This window comes from Trachypithecus francoisi, unplaced genomic scaffold, assembly GCF_009764315.1.
Source record: "Trachypithecus francoisi isolate TF-2019V2 unplaced genomic scaffold, Tfra_2.0 Lachesis_group17, whole genome shotgun sequence".
In the NCBI taxonomy this organism is placed as follows: domain Eukaryota; kingdom Metazoa; phylum Chordata; class Mammalia; order Primates; family Cercopithecidae; genus Trachypithecus; species Trachypithecus francoisi.
The window spans coordinates 87,702,861-87,723,293 of NW_022681462.1; the positions used below are offsets into that span (position 1 = coordinate 87,702,861).

The 20,433-nt window shown below is 39.9% G+C and overlaps 1 protein-coding gene across 7 annotated transcripts in view; it reads left to right on the plus strand.

Annotated features, from left to right (window-relative positions):
- The window catches only part of NCOA1 (nuclear receptor coactivator 1), a 282,993-nt gene that overhangs the window by 238,788 nt on the left and 23,772 nt on the right, over positions 1-20,433 (plus strand). For all 7 annotated transcript variants that reach the window (XM_033176431.1, XM_033176432.1, XM_033176433.1 and 4 more), the window contains 2 exons: positions 9,479-9,580; positions 12,155-12,557. In XM_033176431.1, coding sequence (XP_033032322.1) covers positions 9,479-9,580; positions 12,155-12,557 — 505 coding nt within the window. The remainder of the gene's footprint in view (positions 1-9,478; positions 9,581-12,154; positions 12,558-20,433) is intronic.

Here is a 20,433-nt window from a genome sequence, read left to right on the forward strand (position 1 = left end):
GATCACTTGAGGTTAGGAGTTCGAAACCAGCCTGGCCAACATGACGAAACCCCGTTTCTACTAAAAGTGCAAAAAATAAATAACTGGGCATGGTGGCACATGCCTATAATCCCAGCTCCTATGGAGGTTGAGGCAGGAGAATCACTTGAACCCGGTAGACAGAGGTTGCAGTGAGCCGAGATTGTGCCATTGCACTCCAGCCTGGGCGACAGAGTGAGACTCTGTCTCAAAAAAAAAAAAAAACAATGTCTGCTGTGGAAAGGGGGACCTGAGCTGTAGATTGTTGCTTCTGGTTATGAATCTTGTAGTTTCTAAAATCATACTTGTATATTGCTTTGAATTTTTATAAAAGTATTTAAAGAGGTTCCCTGGAGACTTACTAATTCAGGAAGGAAGAGAAAGAAGTAGATAAATTATACTGGAAAGGCAGTGTGATATAATGGTTTTAAGAGTTCTAGTTTCAAGTCCCAGTTCTAAACTTAGGTGGTTTGCCTTAATCAAGTGATTTACCTTTTAAAGCCTCTAATTCCTCATCTATAAAAAGAGTCTAATAAAGAATTCCTTTCCCTCACTGCTGGTTGTGTGGAATAAATGAGACAAAACATGTAAAGCTTGTAGCATAATGCCTGGCATATTGTAGCAGTTGATAAATACTAGCTATTACTATAAAGTTGCATTAATAAACATAATATGTGATATAAAATGTGCTTCCATTCTGTTTAAAAAAAGGAAGATGATGAAAGAGAGGAAGAGAAAAGGAGAACTAAGAAAGGAAAATTTTTTTTAAATGATAGAATAACAATAAAAGGAATAATTTTTTAAATGCTAGGGTGGAGTAAAGGATTCAAAGAAGAATTAAAGGAAGAGAGAGGAAAAGAGAAAGAGAAGGAATCATAAATGTTCTGAGATATTAATTGAAGACAAACTACTTCTTGTAGCTTTCCATTCATCTTTAGATAGAGGGCACCAGAATAAGAAATGCTTAGTAGTTTCCCCGTGTTTAATTTTTCACAGAGCATATTTAAGGGGACTGTACTAGGTACTATAAAGAATACAAGGAATGAAAGAAACAGGCAACTGCTTGGCTTTTTGACTACAAAACCTGAAACCGTTTTGACTACATACCTGAAAAGTTAAGTGACACTGCAAGCAGTACGTGATTAAGGGCTAAACCAAAAAAGTAAAGGAAAGTGTAGGTGTGCTAGTTTCTCATTTTACAATGTAAAGTTCTGTAAATACTGCCTAATATTAAAGGGTCAATGAGCAAGGCCAGACCAAAGGTCTAGGTCAGGTTCATGAATGAATGGAATGATGATTCATGCTTGGTTCAGAAAAAAAGTTGTTTTGGCTTTCTTTTTTTTTTTTTTTGAGAGAGTGTCTCGCTGTGTCACCCAGGCTGGAGTGCAGTGGCCGGATCTCAGCTCACTGCAAGCTCCGCCTCCCAGGTTTACACCATTCTCCTGCCTCAGCCTCCCGAGTAGCTGGGACTACAGGCGCCCGCCACCACGCCCGGCTAGTTTTTTGTATTTTTTAGTGGAGACGGGGTTTCACTGTGTTAGCCAGGATGGTCTCTATCTCCTGACTTCGTGATCCACCCGTCTCAGCCTCCCAAAGTGCTGGGATTACAGGCTTGAGCCACCACGCCCGGCTGTTTTGGCTTTCTTTTGCTCCTAAAACAGCTGATAAGCAGAGAAGCCCTGCAAAGGTAGGAGAATAAGATGCAAATAGGTGAAAGTTGCTGTTCTTTGCTTCCTTTAAATCTCATGAATGCCTATCCAGAGATGGCATTGTAGCCCAACAGAGTATAAAGTATCCACCAAGTCGAAGAAACACAGAATTTGGGGCTCACTATGTTATAAACCCCAGATATGTCTATACGCAAAAACAACTTATACTGCCAACTAAGACAGTAACTCTGCTATCTAATGAGCCACATCCAGGCCTGTTCTTTCTGTTCTAAGCCATAAGTTCTTACTGTTTCAGCAGTAGGTCACTCAGCTTCACTTGTACTGCAAATACTAGAAATTTTCCATGTGTCCACTTAAGGGCTTTCTGTGAGCAGGTCTGGCCAAGGTTCTCAGTCAGTGTCTTAGTTAAGATGCTTTCAGCCACAAGGAAAGAAAAAAAGATCGGCCAGGCGCAGTGGCTCAAGCCTGTAATCCCAGCACTTTGGGAGGCCGAGACGGGCAGATCACAAGGTCAGGAGATCGAGACCACCCTGGCTAACCCGGTGAAACCCCGTCTCTACTAAAAACTACAAAAAACTAGCCGGGCGAGGTGGCGGGCGCCTGTAGTCCCAGCTACTCGGGAGGCTGAGGCAGGAGAATGGCAGGAACCCGGGAGGCGGAGGTTGCAGTGAGCTGAGATCCGGCCACTGCACTCCAGCCTAGGCGACAGAGCGAGACTCCGTCTCAAAAAAAAAAAAAAAAGAAAAAGAAAAAAGATCAACTCAGCATAGTAAAACAGTAAAGAAAATACTTTGACCCAATTGACAATTCAAAATGGAGGCAGACCAAGGTGTGGTTACTTCAGAGATTCAGGGATGTTATCAAGGACCTAGGTTCTTTCTCTTTTTGCTCTGCAATCCTTGGCATGCCATGATTACAAATATCATAGGCAAACAAAACTATAACTAGCAGAAGAAAAGAGACTGTTTCTTTCCTATGTACCTCTTTCCAAAAGCCAGGAAACTTTTTCCAGAAGGTCTTCCCACCCCATCCCCCACCAAAAAAAGAAAAAAAGGAACCAAAAAAAAAAAATTAAAAAGGGAGAAAAATACTTCACATGTCTGACTAGTCAGAACTGAGTCACATGTGGTTCGCAAAGACTGACTGAGAGTACTCCTGGATTACCCCTGGAGTTGTGTAATTTGAGATGATCAACTGAACAAAATCTATTCTGTCTTCAAGAAAGAATGGGAGAATAAATGGCTGTGGGTTGGCAATAACAGTGCCTGATTAAATCAAGAAATTGAGGTTTAAATGTATTGTTTAAAGTTATATAGTTAAATTCACAGTTGGGATAAAATAGTAAACTGAGGTAGTATCCTGACTTAAATCCTATTAAATGACAGGTTGTATTTTTTTGTGTGTGACTAAGTACCTGTCAGTGTAGACAAAAAATGAATACCATTAGTGCACTAAAAATTAAGTCATTCTGAAATATAAAAAGCAAACATGAGAAAGAAAATTATATGTAAATAATACAACTGTTTATATAGAAAATCCTAAAGAATCTATAGGGAATTTAGAACAAATAGAGTAGTTCAGCAAGGATTTTAGATAAAAGAACAAGAAATAAAAATGACAATTCTTTTTACTAGAAAATTAATTAAAAATACATTCAGACCAGGCACAGTGGCTCATGCCTGTAACCCCAGCACTTTGGGAGACCAAGGCGGGAGGATCACCTGAGGTCAGGAGTTTGAGACCAGCCTGGCCAACATGGTGAAGCCCTGTCTGTACTAAAAATACAAAAATTAGCCAGGTGTGGTGGCATGCTCCCAGGTACTCAGGAGGCTGAGACAGGAGAATCACTTGAACCTGGGAGGTAGAGGTTGCAATGAGCCAAGATTGTGCCATTGCACTCCAGCCTTGGCGACAAGAATGAAACTCCATCTCAAAAAAAAAAACGAAATTCACACTGTTGAAAACTTAGAAGACTGAAACTCATAATTGGGCAAGAAGAATATCCAAATAAAAAATACTCATGAAAGAAATTATATCTTCTAATTGGTTGTTGCTAGTAAAAAGATGACAATTGTTCCAAATTTAATCAGTAAATTCAGTGGAATTCCAACAAAATCTCAACGTGGAATTTGACAAATAGATGCTAAATTTGTTTTAGAAGCATCAATACAATCTTGAAGTATTAATAAAATGAGGGTATACTTGCTCTACTGATATCAAGATTTAAAACAAAGCTTTAAAGATTAAAGCAGGCCAGATATGATGGCTTACACCTATAATCCCCCCATTTTGAGAGGCTCAGGCAGGAAGATTGCTTGAGGTTAGGAGTTTGAGACCAGCCTGGGCAACATAGCAAGACTCTCTCTCTACCAAAAAAACAAAAAACAAAAAGCCAGGTGTGGGGATATGCACCTGTAGTCCCAACTACTCAGGAGGCTAAGTTGGAAGGATGGCTTGAGCCAGGAATTCAAGGCTGCAGTGAGCTGTGGTTGTGCTACTCATTCCAGCCTGAGTGGCAGAGCAAGACATTGTCTCTAAAAAAAAAAATTAAAACAGTGTGGAACTAGCATGAGGATAAATAGTTCTACCATAATAGAGTTCTACATAATAAAGGGTTCTGCATAATAGAAAGCCCAGAAACACACCCAGACGTATTGGAGAGACTGAATAAGAGACAGAGGTGACAATGGGGAAAGAATGGCATGCATCATAAATGCTGGTACACTTGACTATTCATGAGGAGGGAAAATCAAATTAGATCCTCATCTTATACAAGACACAAAAACAAACTCTTAAGTGTTTTCATGACCTAAATGTGAATATGAAAATATCTCTATAGCCTCTTTAAAATGACATAAAGGAAAAAGTTAATGTTTACATTAAAATTTAAGACCTACAAGACAAAAGACACCATAAGCAAGGTTAAAAGGCAAGACAAAGACTCAAAGAAGATATTTTCAACCCATATGACTGGCAAAGGACTAGTATCCAGAATACACCCAGTTTGTAATGTGCTATTCATAATATATTTACCTCACTGGATTGATACCCATCTGTTCACTTATTGGTTATATCCTCTCCTTCCCTCTTCCCAAATGCAGGAGACTGTAAGCATCTCATAGCAAGAATTTAGCACCATGCCTAATGATTTGAGAAAAGAAAACAGGAGTATACTCAGATATACATTATAGTTTGTTTTTTTTTTTTTTTTTTTTTTTTTGAGATGGAGTCTGGCTCTGTCGCCCAGGCTAGAGTGCAGTGGCCAGATCTCAGCTCATTGCAAGCTCCACCTCCTGGGTTTACGCCATTCTCCTGCCTCAGCCTCCCGAGTAGCTGGGGCTACAGGCGCCCGCCACCTCGCCCGGCTAGTTTTTTGTATTTTTTAGTAGAGACGGGGTTTCACCGTGTTAGCCAGGATGGTCTCGATCTCCTGACCTTGTGATCCGCCCATCTCGGCCTCCCAAAGTGCTGGGATTACAGGCTTGAGCCACCGCGCCCGGCCCAGTTTGTTTCTTTTTAGTGAATTTTAAGATCAGTTTAAAAACATGTTAAAAAAATAAAATGTATAAATAGATATCATTTATTGACCCTAAGTGTATCTCGCTGGCTGGTATATACTTTTTACTCCTTGTGTAAAGCAGTAAAAAGATTATAACATTTTAAATTCAATTATAGAGTTATGAATAAATCCCCAGTTGGGAGGAGAGATATGAAAAACATCTTAGGAAACAAGTATATCTGTATTGGTTGAGACTGTTAAAAAACAGCAAAAAGGAAGGAAGGAGCCGATGATTAAAAAGTAATACAAAGTTACAAGCCATTAGGTGTAATACTGGCTTCTCAAATGAGCAAAGACCCAAGAAATGTATCCATAATATCAATAAAGGACATCTAAAATTATATTTCGGGAAAAAGAACAACAGCAAAAATGGGTAGACCTGCTGCTTTTAGAAAATGGTATCATAGGTCGGGCACGGTGGCTCACGCCTGTAATCCCAGCACTTTGGGAGGCCAAGGTGGGCGGATCACGAGGTCAGCAGATCGAGACCATCCTGGCTAACACGGTGAAACCCCGTCTCCACTAAAAATACAAAAAATTAGCCAGTCGTGGTGGCGGGCACCTGTAGTCCCAGCTACTCGGGAGGCTGAGGCAGGAGGATGGCATGAACCTGGGAGGTGGAGCTTGCAGTGAGCGGAGATAGCACCACTGCACTCCAGCCTGGGTGACAGAAAAAATCATAATAAAAAAATGAAAAAATGAAAAAGAAGGCCGGGCACGGTGACTCACACCTGTAATTCCAGCACTTTGGGAGGCCAAGGCGAGTGGATCACCTGAGGTTGGGAGTTCGAGACCAGCCTGACCAACATGGAGAAACCCTGTCTCTACTAAAAATACAAAATTAGCCGGGCATGGTGGCATATGCCTGTAATCCCAGCTACTTGGGAGGCTGAGGCAGGAGAATCGCTTGAACCCAGGAGGCAGAGGTTGCGGTGAGCCGAGATCTCACCATTGCACTACAGCCTGGGCGGCAAGAGCGAAGCTCTGTCTCAAAAAAAAAAAAAAGAAGAAGAAAAAGAAAATGGTATCATATTAGCTGACAAAACATACGAAAAAAAAAAGAAGAAGAAGAAAAAGAAAATGGTATCATATTAGCTGACAAAACATACGATTTTTCTACTCCAGTTTTGTTTTCTTCTTCCCCAGCAAGGATCATGATCTTCAAAACTATCAAGAGGAGAATAATATAAAGAAAAAGTGACAGGGAGACACATAAACAAATATGATATAGTTAGCAATCTTAAAACAAGTGAAATCCAGATATGTATGTGTTAGGGTACTGAACAAATGTATGTATCTGACTTTATAAGAATCACCATTGGTAATCTTTTATATATTGTAGAGAATAGAAGTGATCAGAAAACAGAATTAGGATTAAAGGACAGAAAAGAAGACAAACATTTTACCTTCAGGTTTCTGGCAATAGAAAATGCCTGATAGAACAAGAAACTTCTTTAAAGAATACTTTTGTCTTTGCAAGAATTTGTGCAGTAGCTAGCTCAGGGTTTCTCAACCTTGGCACTTTAACATTTGGGGCTGGATAATTCTTGATATGGGGGAGATGTTGTGTGCATTAAGGATGTTTAGCAGCATTGCTGCCTCTGCCCACTAGACGTCAGCAGTACCTCCTCCCCAAGTTGTGATCAGCAAAAATGTCTTGCCAAATGTCCCTTGTTTGGCAGAATAACCCCTAGTTGAGAACCTCTAGGCTAGATAATCATCTTTTAGGTTTCCTATAGAAGGACTTCTTGGTAAAGCATTGGGAAAAATATCCATTCCAGCAGATAAAGTGACAGCTAGCCTGAACTGCGTGTGTTTATTTTATACTTGTGAATGGGTTTGCCCTCTTCCACTGGCCACAAGCCCCACATTTCCTTGTGTTCTACAACAAGCCTTTTAACCTGTGTTTGTGTCTAAGGACTAACAACTAATCTCCTCCCATCCCCCACCTCTCTGAAAGTTAAGATTTCCAAGGAGCTAAGGAATGTAGTGATCCTTTTGGGAAGGCTTAGTTGGAAGAAGTGGAACTTGACCTACTTGTTAAAAAACAAAGCATTTTAATAATTGAAGAAAAGAGGCAGGTCAAAGTAGGACAGATATACACAGCACTAGTCAGGTTGCACACACAGATAGTCAAGGGGAGGAAAAAAATGAACAAGGGTTAATTCAAGCATAGAAATAGATCAGGTTTCCTATAACAGATAGTACTTGTAGATTTATGCTATTTAGAATAATTCCTTCTACTTCTTAAAAAGAGCCTGTTACTACTTGTCAGACATCTTTCCTCCATCCCTACCTATTTCATTTGTATATTATCTCACAATTCAAAGAACATATAAAGCTATATGTTTGGAATGTATTTTTACCTGTCCTCATTGCCTCCTCTCCTGTTCTTATACTTGCTGTTCCCTCTGCCTCAAGTTAACTCTGCCCTCCTCCTTGCCACCTCGCATTCTCATCCTTCAAGACTGCTGAGCTCACTCATGCTTCATGGTCCCTGTCTTCATCCCTAGGCTGAATGAGCTGCTGTCTCTGTGCTGCCGTAGATGTGTCTGTCTCTGCAGACAAAGCACCTGTGCATTTTACTGTTGTGCGTTGGCTTTTGCCGCTCAGTAGGGGACTCCCAGAAGGACAGGAATTTGCTCACCTTTGTAATCTGCAAACTTTATACAGTATCTTGAATGTACTGAGTTTTTAAGTAAATCTTTATAAAATTAACTTGGTTTATTTAAATTTATGTTCATGGTCTTTCAAGTTTAAGAAGTATATCAGTTTTGGTATTTAAGAGTCTTTTTGACTTTTAAAACTATAATGTTGGTATCTTTCTTTTGGAAGTAACTCAGAACTTCAAAAAGAAGTTTTAATTTATTCCACAATGCCTTAGAGTTGTCATTTTAACATTTATATTATAATGAGCTTTTCCCAAAAATTGGTTTGTTTTCTGATCTAATGGGAGTCAGAAAATGACTGAAGCTAGAATTAAGAGTTGAGCTATTTGGTGACAAGAGATTTAATCACGTTCATAGCTCTTTGGATTCTTAGAAAACTTTCGTAGGCTTTCTAGTTTATGTATAATATATTGAAATATATTAATGTATGATATATACATATAATTTGTGTTATACAAGGTATCATATAAACATAAAATAGTATTAATATTATTGTTACTGTTATCTTCCTGAATAGTTGATTCATATCAAATTATTGAGGAAGAAATGTTTTAAGCTATAGACTGTTTGCAAGAAAATCTCATTTCCAAGAATGCTTCTTCTGTTATCAGATACAGTTAAGGCATGCCTGGCATGCCTGTGACCTGGAACCTAATCCTGGTCTAGACTGATCTTCCAAACCAGTGTTCATAGAAAATTGTTCTGGGAGATGGGTGTTAATGGTTAAATGTCAGAAAAAAGGGTTCATGATAAATAAATTGCATAGTATATCCCTTCTTGGAGATCCACAATGTGCTTTTGGCCAATTAAAGGCTTATAAAATTTCTGCAGTAAATAAATCTATTTTACCTTGTGTAACCCATCATTTCCAATACTTAATACAGCACAGAATGCTGTTTTCCCAGCACATCTATTAATATCCTGCAGAACAATGTTTTTTAGCATACCAATTTGGGAAACTGGTCTAAAGTAATTACTTTTTCTAGTTAAATAAATAATCCATTTTTTCAGACCGTTTGTTTCTTACATAATACTGTCTAGCTAATGAAATTGTATTGGATTTTCCCCAAATATGTATCCACCAGATATAGTACCTCCAAGTGAGAATACCATCCAGCTTGCTCAACTTTCCCTTCATCTTTTAGACCTTTGTAAAATGTGCCCTTATTGTATGCCTGCTTTTACATTTATAATATTTTAAGACCTAAGGCTGGTATTTCTTCGTCTCCATTACAGCAGTTATCTAAAATAACTATTAACGTGTTTTTGTTGTTGTTGTTTGTTTGTTTTTGAGACAGAGTCTCGCTCTGTCACCTAGGCTGGAGTGCAGTGTGTGTGTATCCCACTTTTAAATACTTTGCCATAGTGTTTTGGAGGCAATAAGTGTTTTATGAATGTTGGAAACTACCGGCCTTTTGGAAAATAAACATAGGAAATAATTTTACCAAACCTGCAACACTAAAACTTTTTAGCAGTCAATAGAAAGTTTGTGTTACTTTCTAAGGCCAGTGTTGTGCTTGTGTGTAGAAATATGGTATCTTACTGTTTCCATTTTTCTCTAGTTGATACACCAAAATCGGCAAGCTATCTTAAACCAGTTTGCAGCAACTGCTCCTGTTGGCATCAATATGAGATCAGGCATGCAACAGCAAATTACACCTCAGGTAATGTGAGAAAACCAGACGCTATTAGTACTTCTTTAACCCACACAGGGTTTCATAAAGTGTTGACTTGAGTGTCTTTGAACTGGTCTGTGAGCTGATCTTTTAATGATGTTTGTAGTGTAGTTTTCTTCTAGAATGAATTAATAATTACATTTGGTACCTCTTACTGATATTTGATCTAAGCAAATGGTGCTTTGTTTTGTTTTATTGTTATTATTGTCATTGTTATTGGATACCAGATGACTAAGTAGAAAAAGCTCTTATTGCTGTAGTGAATAGCACCAGTAACAGGAAGCCTCTGATATGAAACTATGTGAACGGTACCCGAAACCTGATCAAAACCCAGTCACATTGCTAAGCTGTCTTAACTATCTTGTGTACTATATTCAGTCTGAACATCAGCATTTTCTAACTTTTATTTATTTTTTAAATCCCTTTTTTAATAAACCCAGCGCCATTAGAACTTTAAACATAAAAAAGAACTAGGTGGACTTCTAAATGTTACCTAGTACTCACTCCCTACTTTACCCCCATACATACTTAAAAATTTTTTGTTTCAACTACTTACTTTTATTTCATAACAAAGTTGATGTAAAAGTCTGGGAGATAAGGAATTTTAGAGGATTCAGACAGTACTCTTTTCCTCTCCACAATATGGAACTAGATGGAGTAGGGGCAAATACAGGAAGCCAGCACCTGTATTATTAAAGGGATAAATACAGCCATGTATCACTTAAAGACAGGGATATGTTCTGAAAAATGTGTTTTTAGGCAACTTTGTAATTGCGCAAATGTCATAGAGTGTATTTACACAAACCTACATGGTATAGCTTACTTATACATCCTGGCTATGTGTATATCCTATTGCTCCTAGGCTACAAACGTGTACAGCATGTTACCGTACTGAACACTGTAGTCAGTTGTTATGGTATTTGTATATCAAGACATACCTAAACATGGAAGAGGTACAGTAAAATACTGTAGTACTATAACCTTATGGGACCACCGAATTTGGTCCGTCGTGTGCAACTGAAATGTCTTATTACTAAAATGCCTTATTGCTGAAATGTCTTTATGCATCACGTGACTGTATTGACTGAAGCTGTTGGTAAGCAGCAGATATTGACATCTTCATGGATCCAGATTTCAGTTTCTCTCTCTTAAAATTTATCAATCTTAGTGCTAGCTATTTCAGGAGTAATTAGGTTGTAAGGAAACAAGACCCCACTTTTGGATTCACGTAAAGATAATTCCTTTCAGAAAGTCTTATTTCATAGTGTTTTCTAGATTAGACTGTATGTAGTTGGCAAGAGCTGTATGCTTTAACCAGATTCTCAATCTGAATTGACATTTTCCAAAGAAGGCTTTATTGATATTGCCATCTTATATTGAAAAAGTGATTTTAACCTAATTTGACCACTTTTTTCCTCATCCATAATATTACAACTGTTAAACCACTTACACTAATGCCTGGAATAATCTGAAACTCCAATAATAATACAACATAGCTGTTTTCATTTATTTTTTTTTTACTATTTTATTTCTACTTATTTTCTTTTTAAGTGATGATTTCTTAGGCATTGGATCCTAGATTTCTGAATCTTCCTTTTTTAATGGTATTTGTAGGTTTTTTCTAATTGTAAAGGTAATACACATTCATTGTAGATAATTTGGTAAATACAGAAAAGTATGATGAAGAAAATTAAAATCACCTATAATCACATTTTATTCATTTAAATAAAGTCAGATAATGATCTCAGTGAGGAAAGAGGAAAACTAGGTTTCTCCTTACCAGAAACACAGTAAAATTTTTGGAATTGAAAAAGTCTTCTAATGATCTAATGAAGGATAGGACAGAAGTAATTAAGCACATTTTCTTCCACCTCCTTATGGTCTTCATGTTTCTCTTAATAATGTTCATGGCCAATATTATAATACTAATCAATATATACTGTCTTTGAATTTTTCAGTTCTGTGTGACTTTTAATTGAGAATTTACGTGCTCAGGGCCGGGCGCGGTGGCTCAAGCCTGTAATCCCAGCACTTTGGGAGGCCGAGACGGGCGGATCACGAGGTCAGGAGATCGAGACCATCCTGGCTAACACAGTGAAACCCCGTCTCTACTAAAAAAAATACAAAAAACTAGCCGGGCGAGGTGGCGGGCGCCTGTAGTCCCAGCTCCTCGGGAGGCTGAGGCAGGAGAATGGCGTAAACCCGGGAGGCGGAGCTTGCAGTGAGCTGAGATCCGGCCACTGCACTCCAGTCCGGGCGACAGAGCGAGACTCCGCCTCAAAAAAAAAAAAAAAAAAAAAAAGAATTTACGTGCTCGTTTATAATGGTCAGATATTGTTTAGCATTTCTTGACTACTTTTAGTCTGTAAAATGTACTTAATTCATTTTTTCTCCTGTGTGTGTTACTTAAGAGGCTTTCGTTCCTTTTTTTAGTTTCCCTTGTACAGTGATAATTGCTATGTACTTTATTGCTCCACGAAAGTAGGTTTTAATCCAATAAACTCTCCAGGATAGACAGTGATTATAATAATTTTAGTAAGTGAGTTTTTTCCTGCTTTTCAGCCACCCCTGAATGCTCAAATGTTGGCACAACGTCAGCGGGAATTGTACAGTCAACAGCACCGACAGAGGCAGCTAATACAGCAGCAAAGAGCCATGCTTATGAGGCAACAAAGCTTTGGGAACAACCTCCCTCCCTCATCTGGACTACCAGTTCAAATGGGGAACCCCCGTCTTCCTCAGGGTGCTCCACAGCAATTCCCCTATCCACCAAACTATGGTACAAATCCAGGAACCCCACCTGCTTCTACCAGCCCGTTTTCACAACTAGCAGCAAATCCTGAAGCATCCTTGGCCAACCGCAACAGCATGGTGAGCAGAGGCATGACAGGAAACATGGGAGGACAGTTTGGCACTGGAATCAATCCTCAGATACAGCAGAATGTCTTCCAGTATCCAGGAGCAGGTAGGAGGGTCACCACTTTATGTTGTTCTAAGTAATCCATACAGGCTTAGGTCTCTCTCCATCTTCATGTCCTTTCTCGGACATTAAAACAGTGTGTGGAAGAGGAAAGATACTGACATGGGAATCTGGAGACCCAGGATTCAGACTCAGCTTTTGACACTAAATGATTGACTGATTTGAGGCTTATCTCCCTTTTGTAACTGAGATGATTGAATTAGAGGATCTGTAAGGACCTGTCTGACTCTAAAATTTTGGGCATTTTGTATACAAAGTACATTCCCTTTTTTTTTTTTTTCTTTTTTGTTAGACGGAGTCTCGCTGTGTCATCCAGGCTGGGAGTGCAGTGGCGCAATCTCAGCTCACTGCACCCTCCACCTCCTGGGCTCAAGTGATTCTCCTGCCTCAGCCTCCCGAGTAGCTGGGATTACAGGCATGCGCCACCACGCCCAGCTAATTTTTGTATTTTTAGTAGAGACAGGGTTTCACCATGTTGCTCAGACTGGTCTTGAACTCCTGACCTCAGGTAAGCCACCACACCCGGCCTGTTCTCTTATTTTTTAATTTCTCTCATTGATCTCTATGAGAATTCAATGAAAGCATTCCCCACACAATGGATTTTAGTACATTAATTCAAAATTCGCATGTAGTTTTTTCATTGTGTGTGAGATTTTGTTTTTGCCAATTTGCACAAGGATAATTTATCTCCATAGGGTATCTCAGACTACTCATTGGTGTCATCACTCTCAGCTGCTGCTGTTGCAGCTTCCTCTCCAGCCTCAGTCAACTTTCTGGCTTCCAAAAGCTTTTTTCTTTTTTAATCTTTCTTTGGCACTGACTTCCATTCTCTTTGTCCTGGGTGATAATATCTTTTCTTATTTCTTTTCTGTCACTTTGAGATTCTAATAGGTAATGGCAGTGATACACACTTGATTAGTCGACTCTGTTTAATCAGACTTTTATGCAAAATTAATTGTCAATTCCTGAAAAATAATTGAAATAAATCCCTTGATTATATAAATGAAAGAAAATAGGTAAATTTTAAGACTCCTTAAAAATGAATTTCGCCTGGCGTGGTGGCTCAAGCCTGTAATCCCAGCACTTTGGGAGGCCGAGACGGGCGGATCATGAGGTCAGGAGATCGAGACTATCCTGGCTAACACGGTGAAACCCCGTCTCTACTAAAAAATACAAAAAACTAGCCAGGCGAGGTGGCGGGCGCCTATAGTCCCAGCTGCTCGGGAGGCTGAGGCAGGAGAATGGCCTCAGCCCGGGAGGCGGAGCTTGCAGTGAGCAGTGAGCTGAGATCCGGCCACTGCACTCCAGCCTGGGCGACAGAGCGAGACTGCGTCTCAAAAAAAAAAAAAAAAAAAATGAATTTCAATGAGAAAGCTGCTGTTTGACTTGAGTTATACAGATATTTTTGACATGGCAGTATGCTTATCAGTTTTGACAGCCAAATCAATTTAGAGTTTCCATTGTGATGGTAGCAAGTACTAAAATCCTTTGACTATCAAATTAAGTATCTAAAGATTAGTGCCAGAGAGCACCAGAACTTTCAAAGAGATTTTAATCAAAATTATGCCACATCAGTTTCTTTGTCTTCAAGACAATGAAGTCATCTTTGGCTGGTTTATATCACTGACGCTATCTGTGTGGGCAAGAAAAGGATTATAAATCCATATTTTAATTATATGGTTGCCTGAACAAGAGTGTGGCCTTCAAAAGGGTTTTGTTTCCATGTGTCTTACAATTTCTGTATGCAAAGAATTTGACAAAGCTTTTTCACTTTAGCTTGCAGAAGTACTTCCTCCAATAGTAGAAGACTTATGTAGTTATCTGCATCCCCATTCCTCCTCCAAAATGACAACCTGACTAAAACAGCAAATGGGTTTTTAGCAGCATTCCTGATACTGATTGCAGAGCCCTAAATCAAAATATTTATCTCCTGCATCAGGGGAAAAAACTAACTAGAAGTAAGCCAAACATTAATAAATTCCTCATGAAATTATTCTAAGGATTTTTTTCTATTAAAAAAATAGAAGTATGGCCGGGCGCGGTGGCTCACGCCTGTAATCCCAGCACTTTGGGAGGCCGAGACGGGCGGATCACGAGGTCAGGAGATCGAGACCATCCTGGCGAACACCGTGAAACCCCGTCTCTACTAAAAAATACAAAAAACTAGCCGGGCGAGGTGGCGGGCGCCTGTAGTCCCAGCTACTCGGGAGGCTGAGGCAGGAGAATGGTGGGAACCCGGGAGGCGGAGCTTGCAGTGAGCTGAGATCCGGCCACTGCACTCCAGCCTGGGTGACAGAGCGAGACTCCGTCTCAAAAAAAAAAAAATAGAAGTAGTATTTCTGTCCATTTTCAGGCATGCACTTTAAAGTTTTCTCCGGAAAGTCAAGAAAGGAGGACTTTATATCCTGCTTTCATTCCTTGACAAAGCAACCTGGAAAGGTGGGCCTTCAGGGCCCCAGTTCTCATGAAATTGACAAGTTTCTTTGACAGTTGTGCGTCTAGTCTTTGATCTGAGTTGTGTCAGCATAGAACAAAGTGAGCTGAAATAATGGAGTGGGTGGAGCTTCCTCTTTCCCCGTACCATGATGGGAAAGATGTGTTGCCACCTATCATGAGTATCTGGTGCCTGGGTTTTTCTTCCAGACCAACTTTTGATTGACAAAAATATTTTCACAAAATAATAATTTGCTTTTTATAAAGTCAGCATTCATACTACAAACAAAACCCAGAAGCTGTGTGCAGTGAAGAGAACAGCAGTTTCATCCAGTTGCAAACTGAAATGAAATGGCAGGGCTGTCAGTTCTTCCATGGACTGCTTCAAAATAATACTGGAAAAATGTTTAGCTTTTCTGGAAAGAGTAAGAACGTTTAAAGATGCAATATTTTAAATTTCTGTCACCACTCTTAATTATAAACTTGCTCCAAATTGATCGGCAGTCTGGTAGAGGACCAGGTTTTGTGTTGGCACAAAATCAAGTTCTGGAAAACTTCCAGCCTTTTCAAAAACAAAAACAGTTTATTTTGGCTTAAGGAAATCCAGATAGAAGGGCTCTTTGGCCTTTGTTGGTTTTATGCTTCTATTCCTAAGAAATAGAAAGTACCAAAATATATGTGTTCCCAACATGTTTCCAGGTTTGACAAATTAAGGTCCATAATCCAGCCCACTTGTTTTGGTTAATAAAGTTTTACTGGAACACAGCCATACTTACTGCTCTATGTATTATCTATGGCTGGTTTCACATAGAAGAGTTGAGTAGTTGTTAAAGAAACTTTATGGCCTGCAAAACTGAAAACATGTATTATCTGGCCCTTTGCAGAAAAAGCTTGCTGATTTCTGTGTTAAGTGATGACAGTAAAACCAATGAATAACTGCATTAGCTTTACTTTATATCCTTTGCTTTCACCTCTTTCTGATTAATATAGGCCCCAAGTAAATAAAGGAACATGTAAGTCATAGTAATGGCAGAGTAAGTTTTCTTGTATTTCTGAAAGCAAGAAACTTCTAGGCTACCATGCTATGATGATGAGTGTGCAAGAACAGAATCAGACATTTAGAAATTGTTGTCTATTAACGCAGTATTCAAAGTAAATATGAGAAATTGGCTTCTTTAGTGTATCTGCCCACTTCATGGATTCCTTGAAGCCCATTTAAAAACCTCTTTTCTGTGAACTACAATAAAATCCTCTTCCACCTATTCCTTCTCAGTGATCTCATCTCCTTTTGGGGTTTCAGGGACCTTTACATGCTAGTGACTTTATTCTCTATCTCTAAACAGTATCTCTCAGCTCATATGTACAGCTGCCTACTGGATGCACATACTTGCATTTTCAACCAACACCCCAAACTTAAGTTGTACAAACCTAGGCTCATCAACTCCACATTCCCTTTTATAGTTCTGTGTTCCAGCTACAGTAAACTTTCTGAGTTCTGAGAAACAGCACAGACCTTGTTCTCTTTTACTTCCAGGGGCTTTGTACATTCTCTGTACTCTATCTAAAGTATTCTTCCTTTACTTCTCATTCCTATTCTTCCCTCCTTTCAGATATATCTCCCCTGCAGAGTCTTCCTGGACACTCCTAATCATAAATCATAAAGTACTTTATGATTATCTTAAAACCACTTGTTAACCTAGGTGTCTCTCTTTTAAATAGCAAATTCCTTACATGAGCAGAGTGTGACCTTTTTAACCATTGTTTCTCCAGTGCTTAGCACAGTGGTCTCACAGTGAATAGATGCTCAATGAATCTTTGAAGAAATAAATTAATGAAAGTATGAATTCTAATTCTAGTTGCCACTGTTACGTGTCTGCAGTGCTAGTTATGGTCGGTCTAGCAGGGAGACTTAACATAGTCTAGGCTGGCTGGGCACGGTGGCTCACACCTGTAATACCGGCACTTTAGGAGGCCAAGGCAGGCGGATCACCTGAGGTCAGGAGTTTGAGACCAGTCTAGCCGACATGGTGAAACTCCGTCTGTACTAAAAATACAAAAATTAGCTGGGTGTGGGGGTGGGCGCCTGTAGTCCAGCTACTCAGGAGGCTGAGGCAGGAGAATTGCTTGAACCCAGGAGGCGGAGGTTGCAGAGAGCCAAGATCACACTACTACACTCCAGTCCAGGCAATAGAGCAAGCCTCTGTCTAAGAAAACAAAAACAAACATAGTCTAGGCAAAGATAGAACTGTAAAATTTTTCATCTAGAAGAACTAGATTATCTGATTGATGGAAGTTATCCAAGGTCCAGTGTAGTAGCAGAACTGGGACCAGAACTCTTAAGTATTCCTCTAATTCATTACCCACAGGCTAGTTCTTTCTACTAAAACTCAGTCATTTCACAGAGGATTTTGAGAGAAATGAAACCACCCTCTATGATACTATAATGGTGGGTACATATCATACATTTGTCCAAACCCATAGAATGTACAATACCAAGAGTGAACCCAGATGTAACCTATGGACTCTGGGGTATGTTGATAATGAAGACGGCTATACATGTGAGTGAGTGGAGAAGGGGTATGTAGCTTCATTTACATAATCTTTACCAAAAATAAACCCTATCTAGTGAAAGAAAAAACTGTAAAGTCTAAAGTTAGGAAATCTCAGTACCATCTACTCAGCTTTGTTTTGAACCTAAAACTTCTCTAAAAAATTAAGTCTTTTTTAAAATAATAAAATTAAAAGACCAACACTAAAAACAACAACAAAACAAACAACAAAAAAGTCACAAGGGAAACTGTTCATTCCAACATGGACAGGTAGAATGTGAGATGAGGCCAGAAAGAAGTATCAAAAAGCTTGCTCTTGTACTTGGAGTCTCTTATTTATTGTTTACTGTTGACCCCACAAAGTAATATCCAGAATACGATAAGCATCTTGTCCCTCTCACATACATATTTTTCTTTTTCTGTTTTTTCTTTTCTTTTTTTTTTTTTTCCTCTTCTTTTGAGACAGGGTCTTGCTCTCTTGCCCATGAGTGGCATGATCATGGCTCACTGCAGTGTCCAACTCCTGGTCTCAAGTGATCCTGCCACCTCAGCCTCATGCGTAGCTAGAACTACAGGCATGTACCACTGTGCCTGGCTAACTATTCTATTTTTTTTTTTTTTTTTTTTTTTTTTTGTTGAGACGGAGTCTCGCTCTGTCGCCCAGGCTGGAGTGCAGTGGCCGGATCTCAGCTCACTGCAAGCTCCGCCTCCCGGGTTTACGCCATTCTCTCGCCTCAGCCTCCCAAGTAGCTGGGACTACAGGCGCCCGCCATCTCGCCCGGCTAATTTTTTGTATTTTTAGTAGAGACGGGGTTTCACCGTGTTAGCCAGGATGGTCTCGATCTCCTGACCTCGTGATCCGCCCGTCTCGGCCTCCCAAAGTGCTGGGATTACAGGCTTGAGCCACCGCGCCCGGCCAACTATTCTATTTTTTTATAGAAACAGATCTCACTATGTTGCCCAGGCTGGTCTCAAACTCCTGGCCTCAGGCCATCCTCCCGCCTTTGCTTCCCAAAGCACTAGGATTACAGGCATGAGCCACCACACCAAGGCTATATTTTTTCTAAAAGAAATTAATTTCATCATAAATGAGGTTAAAAACACATTAATACAAGACATTTTTCTTTTAAGGATCACAACCAAAATAGTTTAAAATGGAGGGTTAATGCAAAGACATTAGAAGTGAAGATGGTGGCAAAACAAAAACAAAAAACCCACCCTCTAGAGTCATTCAGGAAAAAAAAAAAAAAAAAAAAAAAGCGGGTGCCGTGGCTCACACCTGTAATCCCAGCACTTTGGGAGGCCGAAGCAGATGGATCACGAGGTCAGGAGTTCGAGACCAGCCTGGCCAGCATGGTGAAACCTCGTGTCTACTAAAAATACAAAAAATTAGCCAGGCATGGTGGCGCACGCCTGTAGTCCCAGGTCCCAGCTACTCGGGAGGCCAAGGCAGGAGAATCACTTGAACCTGGGAGGCAGAGGTTGCAGTGAGCCGAGATCACACCACTGCACTCCAGCCTGGGCGACAGAGTGAGACTCCATCTCAAAAAACAAGAAAAAGAAAAACAAAAAAAAATGGATGCTGGGCGCAGTGGCTCATGCTTGTAATCCCAGCACTTTGGGAGGCCAAGGCAAGTTGTCACCTGAGGTCAGGAGTTCGAGACCAGCCTAACCAACATGGAGAAACCCTGACTCTACTAAAAATACAAAATTAGCTGGCCATGGTGACACATGTCTGTAATCCTAGCTACTCAGGAGGCTGAGGCAGGAGAATTGCTTGAACCCAGGAGGCGGAGGCTGTGGTGAGTCGAGATTACACCATTGCACTCCAGCCTGGGCAACAAGAATGAAACTCTGTCTCAAAAAGAAAAAAAAGAATAGAAAAAGAAAAAAAAATGGAGACCCATATATTCTAAATCAAAATTACTTACCTTACATATAGAGAAAGCAGCAAGGAGAAAATATGTAGCTTCATTTATATAATCTTTACCAAAAATAAACCCTATCTAGTGAAAGAAAAAACTGTAAAGTCTGAAGTTAGGTCAACTTTCACAAAAAATTTGAAATAGTTTTAAAATTGTAGCCAGGCGCGGTGGCTCAAGCCTGTAATCCCAGCACTTTGGGAGGCCGAGGGGGGCGGATCATGAGGTCAGGAGATCGAGACCATCCTGGCTAACACGGTGAAACCCCGTCTCTACTAAAAATACAAAAAATTAGCCGGGCATCGTGGCGGACGCCTGTAGTCCCAGCTACTCGAAGGCTCAGGCGGAGCTTGCAGTGAGCCGAGATCGCGCCACTGCACTCCAGCCTGGGCGACACAGCGAGACTCCGTCTCAAAAAAACAAAATAAAAAATAAAAATAAATAAAAATAAAATTGTAGCCTGTAAGTCCGGTCACGGTGGCTCACGCCTATAATCCCAGCACTTTGGGAGGCCGAGGTGGGCGGATCACGAGGTCAGGAGATAGATAAGTCCAGCTTGACCAATATGATGAAACCCCATCTCTACTAAAAATACAAAAATTATTTGGGCATGGTGGCATGTGCCTGTAATCCCGGCTACTCAGGAGGCTGAGACAGGAGAATTACTTGAACCCAAATGCTTGAAGCAGAGGTTGTAGTGAGCAGAGATCACACCATTGCACTCCAGCCTGGGAACAAGAGCAAAACTCGGTCTCAAAAAAAAGTAGCCTGTAATAAAAAAAGAGTAAATTAACTACGTCTCTGGCAAATATAATGATTTTTTTTTATTTAACCAAATAAACCAAGTAAAAAGAGAAAAAAAATCATTGTATTAAAAATAACAAAAAAATTACATTAATAGTGGCAGAACACAGTAGATATTACACAGGCATATATGCACATATTTGCAAAGAGACA